At 43.8% G+C, this 14,482-nt stretch overlaps 1 protein-coding gene and 1 long non-coding RNA gene across 5 annotated transcripts in view; both read right to left on the bottom strand.

Moving 5' to 3' along the window:
* prkd1 (protein kinase D1) overlaps window positions 1-14,482 on the bottom strand; it is a 247,947-nt gene that overhangs the window by 165,256 nt on the left and 68,209 nt on the right. For all 4 annotated transcript variants that reach the window (XM_012851006.3, XM_036150357.1, XM_036150359.1 and 1 more), the window contains exons 3-7: window positions 12,219-12,350; window positions 11,941-12,110; window positions 11,818-11,841; window positions 7,549-7,756; window positions 7,202-7,279 (exon numbers count right to left, since the gene is read on the bottom strand). In XM_012851006.3, the coding sequence (XP_012706460.1) occupies window positions 7,202-7,279; window positions 7,549-7,756; window positions 11,818-11,841; window positions 11,941-12,110; window positions 12,219-12,350 (612 nt within the window). The remainder of the gene's footprint in view (window positions 1-7,201; window positions 7,280-7,548; window positions 7,757-11,817; window positions 11,842-11,940; window positions 12,111-12,218; window positions 12,351-14,482) is intronic.
* On the bottom strand, window positions 2,436-6,091 carry LOC118566913. Its single transcript, XR_004933354.1, has 2 exons — window positions 5,499-6,091; window positions 2,436-3,163 (listed from the first exon to the last, which is right to left on the bottom strand). It is a non-coding gene; the product is annotated as an uncharacterized LOC118566913 (long non-coding RNA).

The following is a 14,482-nucleotide window of genomic DNA, read 5'->3' as shown; positions in this document are numbered from 1 at the left end:
TCTGAAACACTTTTACAAATATTTAAACAAATTTACATTTCAGAAAACAACTTTACAAAACACGAAACACTTTTACAAAACTTGAAACAAATTTACATTTCAGAAAACAACTTTACAAAACACGAAACACTTTTACAAATCCTGAAACACATTTACATTTCAGAAAACACATTTACAAAAGACAAAATCAAACGGAAAAGGAGGGACTGTCTTCAAAGTTTACCCGGAAGTGATAATGGGAGCCTTCATGATGAACCAAGATGGACGCCAATCGAGTTGCGTTTTACCCGTTTTTCGGCACACAGATGACCAGATTATTGCGTTTTTGTTTTTCGTGTGGTCGGTCCTTGGAGTTTTTAAATTCCACAGAACAGACGGAAGAACCAGATATGCTGCAGCAGTGCATACATTATTTTAATGAGGGTCACTTGTACGCTGTAATCGTAAACATGTCATGTTTACACGGAGTACACATCAGAGGCCTGTTCTTCGTACGTCGCTTACTCAGTTAGCTGGATTTGATTGTTGATGATTTGGCATGATCTTGGATTATTTGGTTCTTTGAAAGACATCCCGCACTTGTTGTCATAGCAACAAGTGCTGCAGCTTAAACCTGCTCGAGAGCAGGCTTATTTCATGTAAACAGGATTTGATTGCAGCTTTATAAGCAGAGGAGATAGGGAAGTCTGTCGTAGCCATGTCTATTTTTATGACTGCAATCTGTTGCGGAAGGTGCAAGAATAATTTGCAGAGTTTTTGGAATGAATCACGTATTGCGCAATAGACAGGATCCTTTAGCGCAGCGCAACAGTGTAATTGTAGAGAGATTTTTCTTGGTGGCTGTTATAAACAGACAAGCACATCATTTAACAGTGGCTTTTAAAGAGGAAAAAGTGGTGTTAGAGCCAGAAATAGAAAATATTTAAGTTATTTGTATGATGGTTTTATTTTTTATTTTTATCATATTCTGTAAGAAGATTTGTTCAGGCCATTTTATTGTGAAGTTTAGTTTTACTTTGCAAGGCTTGCTTTCTGTCAAGCCGTATGTTGTATTAGAAAATTGATGGATTATCTAGACACGGAGCAATACAGTTTTACCGTGTAAACTGTGTATGACTTGGAAAAGGAAGAACTTCATTTTTTATAGATAAATAATTTTTTTCGTTAAAATTCCCAGTTTGCACGCGTCCTTTACTTCCAGTGTCTAAGGAATGACACCGAAATTTGGATCTCTTGACATAACAAGTGCCTTTTTAAAATAAAGTATAATAATTAAAGGCTATCATTTTGTAGAATATTCTTGTACTTCACTTTTTTCCCCATGTTCTAGTGGCTCCCTTGGAGGCTCTGACATTAAAGAACAAAGTAAATATGAAATTATTAAAATGCAACAATACATACTGTAGAAAGTGATAGAAACATCTAACATGGACAGTATTTACGTATTAAATTGTCTGCTACTTTTTGCCAGCCCTCTCTCCTGGCTTTAGCAGGCTTTGAGGTGTTCCCTGTCATTTTAATTAATGACTCAAATTTCGGCATAACCTTCCATTAAAAGCTCTTGTTCTGCTTGGGAGAAAAACTGTGGGCGTTCTTTGGCCATGCTGAACAGCCAATAGCAGCGTTGCTGATCATTGTTTCTACTATCGATACATTTCCCCGCATGAACGCGCAGTTATCTCAGATAACTCAATCCAGCCATACTAATCATAAACAACAGGTGTGTTCGAAGAACCCAATTAGCCAGATTATGATTAGCCGGATGAAATAATCTTGGATGTCTCATTTGATCTCGGATATTTTAAGCAATGTACGAAGAACGGACCCCCGTTCTTCGTACACACCTCCAGATGTGATCTCTTGTTCATTGATGCTGCTGGGTCATTCAAGTTTGGCTAATATTCTGTCAGCACACCACCTCTTCCTTTCTGTAAAGGTAAGTCCTCCATTCTAATTCATAACAGCCTAATATTTAATGGCAATTTGGACATATATCAGGGAGGTAAGTAGAAAAATATGGACAGTTTATAGTCGTTACTACAAACTATCCATATTTTTATATAAATGTGACGGCAAGGACTGTAATATAAATAAAAAGTAACCGTGACTTTGTTTAAAGTTGCAGTTTGCTGTGGCCAAAGGTCTGACCGGATTCTCCTGAACAGATGAGCATCGCCGTCCCCAAAGGCAGAATGATGGATGTTTCCTGCACCACAAAGAATTACATGGCCTACAAATAGGCTATAAGTGAAATGTTAAAACTTAACAAGGTTTTACCATTTTAAAAGTTAAATGTAATTACATTTAGTGTAAACAGATTGCATAAACTCAATAATGGAAGAACTGTATCTTCCTGCCAGTTTATGTACATAAGATACACTTTTAGACATACACTTGATCTAAATATGAATAAATGCAAATTACATTAGCATGTGAAATGGATTGCAAAATTTAATAATACACATGTTAGTTGGACACAATTTTTGTATAAGTAAACATTTAAATAGTCTGGAAATATGGATATACAATGATTAAAGTTATTAAAAATGAAAAGTAATTCCAAAATGTAAAACCTCAAGGTGCTAAATAAAGAAACATTTAAAAGCAGAAATTCAAAACACATTCTTGTGTATAATAATTCCTCTGGTTTACAGTAGAATATAACTAATCAGGATCTTTTTGACATGTAAACTTCTCTGCTTCCTCACGTATGATTCCCCCTGCATGCTCACAGGAGCTGCACAGATTCTAAAGACTTGGTCTATTTTATAAACCAAGTTGATAGTTACAGTCTGGGAGATTATTGTGAAAACTTTGAGCCTCCCGATAACTTTTTCCACATGTACGTGGACATTTGCAATCCTTGTGGCAGTTACATCCTCATCAGAGGACTGTTCTCCTTTATAAGTGAATACGGGTAGAACAAGGTTAAATCTGCTCTCAAACAGCAGATCTTCAACGGTAAAGCTTCTGTCTGCCGTCACTTCATTGCCAAGACGAAGATACTCCTGGAAGCCAGCGTGTTCCCTGCCACATATATTTTTCTTCTTCTTCTTTTCTCCTAGGTGTGATCCTTCGGTGCCTGTAGTATCAGCATATTTCTTCATAGGTGACTCTGATTATGGAGCGATCTGGTCAGCCTCTGCATCAGAGCGGCTGTCATCTGTCAAACACAAGACGACAATCAGTTTATTAAAGAGCACAAAACATACCAACACCAGGCTAATAGAGCACCACCTGCATCATAACTAATTCAAATATTCATATCACACACGTTCCTTCCAGTTTTTACAAACAGCCTGTGTTAGTATCTGGGATGCCATTTGTAAGGTTACACAGTTGAAATCTAACAGCAATATTTTGGGTTCTTTACTGTGATTAGAGGATTAAAATGTTCAGTTTGTAAACCAAGCATTTAGTTTTCAGATTAAATATTTACCTCCAAATTAAATGTTTAGTTTACAAACTAAACGTTTACCTTGGAGCTAAATATTAAGCTTGTTATTTAAATATTTAACTTGGAACTGTGACTTATTTATAGATTTATGAATAACAAAAATATGAAAAACGAACCCTGCCTTTTATCTCTGATAGGGCTTGGGCGTCATGACGTATTACTTTGTGTGGCCGCCATGTTGATTGCCTCCGCCGCCGCTACTCAGACTACTGCCTATGACTACCGCGTACTGTACTCCCTCTCTCAGCCATGTTTTAATTTGATTAATTTTACATTAACTTGATTTCAACCATGGTAAACCGTTGCTGTATTGTGGGCTGTAAAAGTGCAACACATGATCGCCATGGGAAAAACATAGAAAATGGGTTAACTTTCCACCGCTTTCCTGCCTGGAGGCGCAACTACGGAGTCGTCGGCTCGCTTGGATCGGGGCTTTAAAGGCATACTATGCAACATTTTTCAGTTAATTAATGTGTTCCACACCGTTTTGGATGATTAAATGAGTCATTTCAGGTCAAACAAAGGTTTTCTCAGCCGCCCTGGTGGTCTGTGGGGGAAATACCATACTTGCAATTGCAAGAGCCCTCGGCCCGCACCAACAGGCTCAGAAGTCTCGTGCAAGACCGCGAGAATCGGTCTTGCTTTACGGCAAGAACTCCATGTGTTTTTGCCCTGCCATTCACTATATGCACGCGCGAAAGCAACAACAAAGAACCGCGTGTTAACGTGAAATAAACATGCAAGCATATTGAGTTTTTTTTTATTATTATTATTATTATTATTTTTTTTTTTTTTTTTGAATGTTGGCGAGTCGGTAGCGTGAGATAGCGCTGCGGGAAACCCTGATGTTCATACTTTCACTGTGTTAGTCATTGTTTGCACTGCCGTTTTTTCGACTTTTCGTTGTGTTCGCCTGTCTGCTAAGCTCAAAACAACCGCGCCTGGCTTGACGGAGAAACCAGGAGAACAGCTGAGCATCTTTATGACAGTGCACTTTTACTTTCGCCCTCTGGGGGGAGCCTCGCTGGAAAATCAACCCCGGTTGCATAGTATACCTTTAAGACGACCGAATATAACTTTCCACAGTAGCCCGATGTCAATGAGCGTGTGTTCCCTGCATTTTCATTCTGGTAAGCTAAACATGCACGGTTTTATTTTATAGCCTACATTGTTTCTTTCCTTCAACCGCGACACCACATACATGCACATAAATACTAAAACGGCAGCGGGAAAAGGCTCAAATACGTGAGAAACCAGGAGGGTTTAGGGAGGGTTGGCAATTAACGTTACTAACTACACGTTTGAAACACATAGCAGCTAGTTAAAAGTACATTAAATGCGTGAGTGGTTGTTAGCACTAACGGTTAGCAGGTGCCAGAGCCCGTCTGAGCACAGCTTACCTTTGTACGAATTACTGTGTTCCCACTGTTTGCTGGCTTATGAGCTGCAGCTCCTGAACCCATCCATTCGTAAACTGCACATGAGACTCCAAGGACTTGTAGCTTTGGAACTGTTATGAAGTATAGGCGCTCACACCACAAACAAGGTAGCCGAAGACGTCTGATGTGCAAAACAGTGGCAACAAGTCGTCGTTGGCGCTCCACTCATTGTTTGGATCCAAATTATTATTAATGCTGATTTTGTCAACATACCGGTCCCTGGCTTCTGTATTTAATGTGTCCCGGTAAATTTCAGATCCTTTTCGGGATTTTAACATCATTTTTCTATCTATTCTTTCTCAACTCTACTTCTACGTCTCTTCATTCAACAACGTTATGTCAGAGGTATTTTTACGTTCGCGTTGCCATCAACATGGCCGCCACGTCCCATAATGCAAGGCGGATCCCAAGCCCTATAGTATAACTTTACAAACGGAACCCCATAGACCTACCAGCAGGGATGTAAAAATATCCAGATAATTTACATAGGGAACAAAGCTAAAAGACGTCTGTCTTCATGTGAAAGCATACGTTTTATCAAGAGCGACACAAACTAAGGAATAAGAGTTAAACATGGCTAACGTAAACATATATTAGCTTACCTGTTTCCTCTTTGTCTCCTTGATTTAGTTTTTAATGGAACTTCGTAGCCCAGCCACTTTTCTGGCGTCGTGGGTCATCTGTCGGTCTTTTGTCCACAAAATGAAAACAAAAAGCATACGGTCGCTTCGGTGGTTTCTTCAAATTTACACCGTGTATACCGTGTAAGCATGACATGTTTACGATTACAGCGTATGAGTGACCCTCATTAAAATAATGTATGCACTGCTGCAGCATATCTGGTTCTTTCGTCTGTTCTGTGGAATTTAAAAACTCCAAGGACCGACCACACGAAAAACAAAAACGCGTTAATCTGGTCATCTGTGTGCCGAAAAACGGGTAAAACGCAACTCGATTGGCGTCCATCTTGGTTAATCATGAAGGCTCCCGTTATCACTTCTGGGTAAACTTCGAAGACAGTCCCTCCCTTTCCGTTTCATTTTGTCTTTTGTAAATGTGTTTTCTGAAATGTAAATTTGTTTCAAGTTTTGTAAAAGTGTTTCGTGTTTTGTAAAGTTGTTTTCTGAAATGTAAATTTGTTTCAATATTTGTAAAAGTGTTTCAGATTTTGTATTTTTGTTTTGCACTTCCCGGCCACCATACTTTTGACCAATCTGTCTGGATGATTTGATTGAGTTTGACTTTGTAAAGTGCTTTTGAGATAACATGTGTTGTTAATAGCGTGCCGCGCACGTGACGTCACCGTCTCAAGAGCAATGCCCCTTTTGCCGCTTAGGTAGGACATACAGGTAGAGAACGCCCGTAACAACCAGCTATTACACGCGCAACAGAACCAGCGATATGGCCGACTTTACAGCCATTAAACTTTCCCAAGACGATGTCCCAGGCGCACGGATCACTGGTTGAACTGTCGAAGAACACACCAACATTCAGCTCAAACGATGGCTTGAATGTCGAGGGCTTAAAAAGACCGGAAAACGGGCCGAGTTGATCAAACGGTAAGCTTTTTTTTTTTTCCTGCGCAGCAGTCATGGTGTCGTCGGCCGTTTTTTGTTTGTAATCACCGTCCAGGGATCGGTATATGTTTAATGTTTGTCTTATTTGAAATGTTTTTGAGTAAGCTATCCTGGTAGCAGGGTATCATGTTAGCGCCTGCTACTATGATAGCCTATATGCTATCATGGTAGCAGGCGCTTCATTATTAACATGTCGGCCACCACAAAACTCTTACCTGTTCAATACTTGATGTCGCTGAAATTGGGTCAGGATGTTCTTCGGTTGTGCCCTTTCCTCCAACAAAATGCTTGCTACATATGTAGGTGAATTTGGTAACTTTTTCCGGGTTGAACTGTGTGTAGGCTGACCGCAACGGTGAACCCAGGGCACACATTTCTCCTTGGCAGTCTTGAAGAAAACATCCTTCATATGCGGCCGATCAGCGTACCTCAAGTCGCTGTTGCAGGTTCCATAGCAACAATGTTTAAAAACCATGATCTTAGATTTGGAAAAAGCAGTCGTTTACCGAGTAAAACCAAGGGTAACGCACGTCTCTTTTACAGCGAAACAGCGGCGGACTATGCAAGCTTGCCCTACTGCGTACCACGTGATGTGACGTCATCGTGACGTTACGTTTCTAAAAATAGCTCGCTCGCGGTACGCTATTGGCGCTATATAAATACAATTTTATTGATTTAATTAACTTTGTATGCTATAAGTAATAAGGAATTTGTTTGTTGTAACTTGCCTTCATTTCTGGAAACCTCTCCGAGGCAGTTGTTTGGCACTTTCAGCGCACATCTTTTATGACAATTAAATTTACAATCTGAGAAAGACAAGAAAGAAGGTCAGTTTGAGAAAATTATTTCCTAAACATAACAGTTTTATTATGATTCATGTTCTGCTGATTAGCCTGATGTGATGTGAATCCAAGACAGCAAAGAAGAAGACCATTAAGTAACTCAGCTACCGAACCAGGTAGCAACTGTTATCCTACCTCCACTGTACCAAGTATTCTTTGTTAGGAACAAGTACATCTGTTGATTTAAGAGTAAGAATAAAGGTAAAGATGTAAAGAATCCTTAATGTACACACCTTTGCATTGGAGACCTTGTCTGAAAAGGCCTTTCAGCAGCTTCTTGCAGTGTTGGCATATAGTGGGTCGAGTATATGAGTGGATTAGGAATGTGTGAGGAACCTTCACTTTAGACAGTAAGATTTTGTCCAGCTCAATGGGGCGTCCAATGTATGACTGGGTGCTAGCTCGCCGCTCCCTGCCAGGGTAATATTCTAATTGGTTCTTCTGTAGCAAAGAGAAAAAAACAAGAAGTTGTCTTGTGATGTGCCATACAAAAAATAGAATTGATGCACACTTAAGGAAACAAATGTGAAGGTGCTTTATGATCCAGGGCAAAAGGGATGTATTCTATGGAATGGCATTTTATCTGTTCTCTGGTTAACTTTTAATTCAATAGATCCAACATGTCAGGGTTCAGTTTTACCCACTTCTCTCTGGACAGTTCCAGCACCTTCCACATCACATGCAGCCCAGTCTCTCCACTCCATGCCTTATCAGTTTCACCTGTCAGAATAATCAAGCCGGACTCACTACACCTGTCAATCACCCTACTTAAGAACTCCTCAGCCAGCTCTTCATCGCTGGAACGTCTCCATTCCTTCCCCGAATGCTGTGTGACAAGTCACTCATGCCTAGCCTCTCATTCCAAGCCTCCACTCACCTGATGCTCCAGTTTTGCCTTACATCCTTCACCGCCTTCCTCGCTGTCTCCCTCGCCGCACTCCCCCCTCTCGTGTCTGTCAGCTCTTCATCCGTTCCAAGAACTTTCGCTGCTGTGCTGCTGGGTAACCCGGAGCTTCTGCGCTCTCCCTGCAGCCCAGAAGGCTACCCGACTCTCTGCACCTGCCTTAGCTCCTTTGGTCCGCCAGCTCCAGTTCCGCTGAGTCTGCCAGCTCCTGCCATCATCTCCACCACTGCAGTCTGTAACTGTTCACCGGTCTCCTCCTCCACTATACATCTTCTTCAATAAACTGCTGAGACTGAAGCTCTGTGTATGGCTGAATTCGGTTTCCAAAAATCTGTTTCATGACAGTATGTTCCAGCTACACGACCCGTCGCCCACACGTACGTGCAGGAACCGGCTGAATGGACCCAGCCCCTTTTGATGTAAGTGCTGCAGTGGTGTCCATTCATGACACCACTGCGGCACTGGTTGCTTAAAGACTGTGGGTTCGCTGAGTCTGCCGTCACTGCGGGAGGAAGCAGCAGCCCAGCGCGACTTCTGGGAGGACCAGCTAGCGATGTTGGCCCGGAGGTTTCCAGGCCATCCTGGTATAATCGGCCTTTTTGAAAAGATCGATTGGGCAGCAGCCTTCCAGCCCACCGATGGTCCACTATCCACCTGCCTGACCGCCTCATCCACTGCATCTGCCGGCCATCTCCCTGGTGAGTTGGCCCGCCGACATCGTTGCTGCTCGGGGAGGAGTCTCAGCAGCCTGGATCCTGCCAGAGCGCCCCGGATCCATGAGACCCAGCTGTCTTTTACGGGGACAGGGATGACCTGCTCCCCTATTGGCCCACTCCTGCGTCTGACGCCGGGGGCCTGGTTGATGCCTCGCTGCCACCGGCCGCATCAGAGGGTCCTGCCTCACCGCCGCCGGCCACTGAGGGTCCTGCTTCACCGCCACCAGCTGCATCAGAGGGTCCTGCTTCGCCGTCGCCAGCCGCTGAGGTACCTGCTTCACCTCCCGTCTACGCTCCCCAGTCCTGTGAGGGGAACCAGGGGGACCCGCCTCCAGCCGTCGCTCCTCTGTCTGGCGAGGCGGTCCAGGGGGACCCACCTCCAGCCATCGCTCCCCAGTCCAACGAGGCGGTCCAGCAGGACCCGCCTCTAGCCGTCGCTCCCCAGTCCAGCAAGGCGGTCCAGCAGGACCCGCCTCTATCCGTCGCTCCCCAGTCCGACAAGGTGGTCCAGGGGGACCCGCCTGCAGCCGTCGCTCCCCAGTCCGGCGGTCCGCCTCCGGTCTCAGTCCCAGAAGACGTCAAGTAGGGCGTCCAGGTGGACCCGCCTCTGGTCTTAGCTCCTGGGACTGCAGAGGGTCTGGCTCTGAAGCTTTACCTCAGTAGGACCCTGGTGAAGTCCCGTTGCCTGCCTTCGGTGGTCGTCCTCTGCTGCCAGCTGCCTGAGACCCTGCTGCTCTGCTGGCATCTGACTCGCTGGGGTCGCCAGCCGCGACACCCGCCTCTGACCCAGCCACGTCGGCGTCATCCTCCCCGATGCCCGCCTCTCACCCAGCCACGTCGGGGTCGCCCTCCTCAAACCCCTCACTAAACTCTGCTGCTCCACTGTCAGGGTCGCCCTCCGCGACACCTACACCAGACTCTACGTCATCGGGGTCGTCCACCGCGACACCCTCCTCTGTCTCTGCCATGCCCGGGCCGTCCTCCGCCAGCCCCACATGGTCACCTGTCGCTGGCTGGGCACTCCACCGCACCCAAGTAGCCGCCGGGGCCCTCCACTGCAACCAAGTGGTCGCTCGGGCCCTCCAGCGCACTCAAGCCGTCGGTTGAGCAGCCTCCTGGCCTCCGGTTGCCAGCCAAGCAGCCGCCCAGTGCACCCAAGTCGCCGGCCAAGCCACCGCGCAGTGCACCCAAGTTGCCAGCCGAGCTGTGGCCCTGCACACTTAAGTTCCCCAGCACTCTCAAGTTCCCCAGCGCACTCAAGTTCCCCAGCGCACTCAAGTTCCCCAGAGCTCTCAAGTTCCCCAGTGCTCTCAAGTTCCCTAGCGCCCCTAAGCCGCAGCTCGTGGTCTTCAGCACTCCCCAGTGGTTTCTAGAACCACTCGGTGGTCGTCAACCCCCTGGTCGGCCACCTGAAATCACTTTTGTTTTGACTCTGGCTTGCCGTCCTAAGTCTTTCTACGTTCGCCCTGTTGGGGTTGTTTTTGTTGGACTCTAGCCTGCCGTCCCGAGTCTCCCTCCGCTCACCCTGGGTGGGTTGTCTTGATTTTGTGGATTTATTTTGGTCATCTGGGAACCGACCTTGAGGGGGGAGGGGTGATGTGAGGGTTCAGTTTTACCCACTTCTCCCTGGACAGTTCCAGCACCTTCCACCTCACATGCAGCCCAGTCTGTCCACTCCATGCCTGATCAGTTTCACCTGTCAGAATAATCAAGCCGTACTCACTACACCTGTCAATCTCCCTACTTAAGAACTCCTCAGCCGGCCCTTCATCACTGGAGCATCTTCATTCCTTCCCCGAATGCTGTGTGACAAGTCACTCATGCCTAGCCTCTCATTCCAAGCCTTCGCTCACCTGATGTTCCAGCCTTCACCTTACGTCCTTCACCGCCTTCCTCGCTGTCTCCCTCGCAGCATGTCAGCTGCACTCCCCCCTCTCGTGTCTGCAAACTCTTGCTGCTGTGCTTCTGGGTAACCCGGAGCTTCTGCGCTCTCCCTGCAGCCCAATAGGCTACCTGACTCTCTGCGCCTGCCTTAGCTCCTTTCGTCCGCCAGCTCCAGTTCCGCCGAGTCTGCCAGCTCCTGCCTTCATCTACACCACTCCAGTCTGTAACTATTCACCGGTCTCCTCTACTATCCATCTCCTTCAATAAACTGCTGAAACTGAAGCTCTGTGTGTGGCTGAATTTGGGTTCCGCAAATCAGTTTCATGACACAACATTACAAAGAAACTTGAAACTTACTCCTTTATTTGAAAAATCAAACATTTACACTTTTATTCTGGTTAGGAATTATAAACCTTAACATTGTAAAATGAAATTCCAAATCATTCATAGTGAAGCTTAAAGCTTCATATCCAACCATATTTTAAGTCAGTGGTCTGAAACATCAGTCCTTGTTGACTGGTGTCCTGCCACTTTTAAATGCATCTCTGCTTCAACACACCTGACTCCAATATGAGTTTGTTAGCAGTGCACTGCAGAGCTTGACTGCATTTGATTGAGGTGTGATGGGCAAGGGACACATCTGAAAGCTGCAGGACAGTGGCCCTTGAGGAGTTGAGTTTGAGACCACTGCTTTAATGCTATTATGTCACAATGAAGAAATTTATTTTGTACTTAGCAAATGTAACTCAGCTTTAATACATTTTATTGTAATTATTGAAATTATATACCTAATTTGCTACCTTACTGAAAAATCCCTATTAGAATAAAGATATTACACTGAAAATGTCAATAGCTTAAAATATGTCCCCTTTTGTTAAATACAATGTAGGCACATGGTAGGTTTAGGTAGAACCAAGGTAATCTGGACAGAGAAATACAGAATATATCCATTACAGCATTTTACAGGAATCTTTATGAGTAAATTTAGAAGGACTTACCTCAACATTGGGACTTACAGGGGACTGCATCAAAAAGAAAACAAACAATAAACATGCTGTGAGCTATACCTTTCTAAATGATGTTCACACTAATTGTTTTCTTTATTTCTTATAATAACAGACCAGTAAAGCATCCTCTGTGTAGTGAGGAGGCGAAGGTTCAGCAGAGAGGGGGCGGCCCACATTAACTATTCCTCCTGTCAGGGAAACATTTGAAAGACGACGCCTTCTTACCCCGGTGCAGTTGTTGGGAATTTTAAATGCACAGCGTTTGTGATAATTGAGCCCACATCCTGAGAACAAGAGTCCAAATGTTTACTTTTTTACTCATTATGCACACACATTTTGCCTTGTTTTCATAAATATATAGTACAGAGCTTTTTCATTTTAAACCGTCTTACCTTCACATTTGAGCCCCTGCCGTACAAGTCCCCACAGCATCTCACCGCAGTGGTCACAGAAAGTTGGAGCTCTGTACGAATGAACAAACAAGCTGTGTGGACGTATTTGGAAGTCCTCCGTTGTGGCTGAAGCTGCAGAAGATCATATCGTATTAGGACACAAATAAAAATTGTAATCTAATGTGTGTTGTCAGATAACACAGATTGGGTAACATTACTAACAGAAACACCAATTCAGTACTTGTGCCAAGGTTACTTTGATATTTGAAAGAGCTTATGATTGAAACACAAACCCTCCCAGATATGAACAGCTGCGATTCCAGTACTATCAGTTAAGCCAGGAGTACAGCTTCTAGATGTAAATAGCGCACACAGATGAGATAATCCAATTTTAGGGAAAAACTAAAAATATCTTCACTAAAAGCTTAAAATCTGTGTTCTATAAAGCTTTCATGAACAATTTTTGAGCAAGCATATTTTTTAGAGTTTACTGAAAGAGTAACTATTATAAGGAAATGTTTCCATAGCGCGTCAAGTCAATGTCCATCTATGTTCAGTTAAAGCAGCATCCATATTAATGGCAAGACTCTTGACTTTTCAGCAGAAACTATCCAAAAACATTACTTTCCAATATTATTACGTCTCCCACAAACAACAACAAAATAAATATGTATCAGTTGGCGTCAAAAAAATGGAGCCAATTTTTTTTTATAAGCTTGGATACCTTTGAGCAGTGGTTCTTTGGGTCATGGATGACTTGCAGAGAGACTTGACGTACTTTGCCTTTTCCCCATGATTGTTAATAATAACACACAAAAACTACAAGTCTGACAAGGCCTTAATGTTTTGCTTAAGTATAGTTGGCAGTCATTACTTATATAAAGGTTTTGCAGTTTTTGTCACCCAAGGTGACATGAAACTTCCCTTCCACAATACGGATAACAAAAGCATGCCAAAGCAGGTTCTGAAAGCTGCTTTTGCTATTTGATGTTTTATTTGTTAGTATATTATCCATAAAGTGACTATGAAAATACAGTGATGAATTATCCACAATGATGATGTACTCTCATGAAAGATCCAAATTGTTAGAAAATGCCACAATATAGAAAGATCTTTGCAAAATGGGATATGCAGAGAACATGAACTTTGTGTACTTAGACTGCATCAGAAATCCGCATAGAATTTCCAGTTTACTCTCTCACGACACGCACAGTGTACTTAAAACAGCTTAGAAGAGCTAAAAGTGCCACTGTCAACACAATCCCAAGTTGAAAATGCAGCATTTTCTTCAAGTCGGACCAGGTCAAATGAAAGTCAAATGTGTTATTAAACACAAATCTCAGAAATATATATTTTAAAATTGTGACAGGTGCATGTATTCACACCAATACAGAATTTGTTACGTAGAAAGTCATTGGATGGAGAAATGGCATTAAAAAATTCTAAAATGGTTTTCTTTTGCTTTGGATGGAAGTAGAAAAGAAAGATACTGCATCAGAAACATTGGGTTATAGGGTTACTCCTCAAAATTCATTTTAATTTTGTCAGGGTGCAATTCTGCCTGCTGCACCCTAAACCTTCCAGAACCTTCCATCTTCCAGCCAGCTCTGTCTCCACTTCACTAATGATCCTCACCTGTTCAGCCTCCAATCAGCCCGGACTCATTTCACCTGCCTGCCTCTCCATAATAACCCTCCTCAGTTACCATCTCACCGCCGGTCCGTCTGCAGTCTTCCTTTGTCCCTCAGCCGAAGATCATCCCAAGTTCAGCTGAGTATCAACTACCCCGAGTATGGCTACCCGAGATCTTTCTACGTCTGGTTGTCAGAGTTTCCCTGCATCTATCTGCACCTCCTACTGCACTCCTGGCTGTCCCGCTGTCCTCAGTGCTCCAAGAACTCTCTCTATGCTGCTGGATTTTGGCGCTACACCAGCAGCTCTCCCACGTCCTCCGGTTCTCCAGCTCTCTCCAGTCCTCCAGCGTTCCTCTTCCATCTTCACCACCCTGGTACAGACTCTGGTTCTCCACCTTCACAATCCATCCATCCTTCAATAAACTTTCTCAAACTAAGCTCCGTGTGTGGTGTGAGTTCGGGTTTGTCAGGACAAATCCTGACAAATTTAGATGGGAAATATTTTTAAATAATATTTGTCCTGAATTTGTTGTTACACCCTTTCCCCTTAAATTGGGATCCTTCAATTAAAAGAGATGATTCCCTAATAGACCACCGAATAGCAAACGTCAGTAAAGATGCCTTAAAATT

Source organism: Fundulus heteroclitus, chromosome 19 (genome assembly GCF_011125445.2).
Source record: "Fundulus heteroclitus isolate FHET01 chromosome 19, MU-UCD_Fhet_4.1, whole genome shotgun sequence".
Classification (NCBI taxonomy): domain Eukaryota; kingdom Metazoa; phylum Chordata; class Actinopteri; order Cyprinodontiformes; family Fundulidae; genus Fundulus; species Fundulus heteroclitus.
The sequence above is the reverse complement of the archived record's forward strand: the minus strand, read 5'-3'. Positions and strand labels throughout refer to the sequence as shown.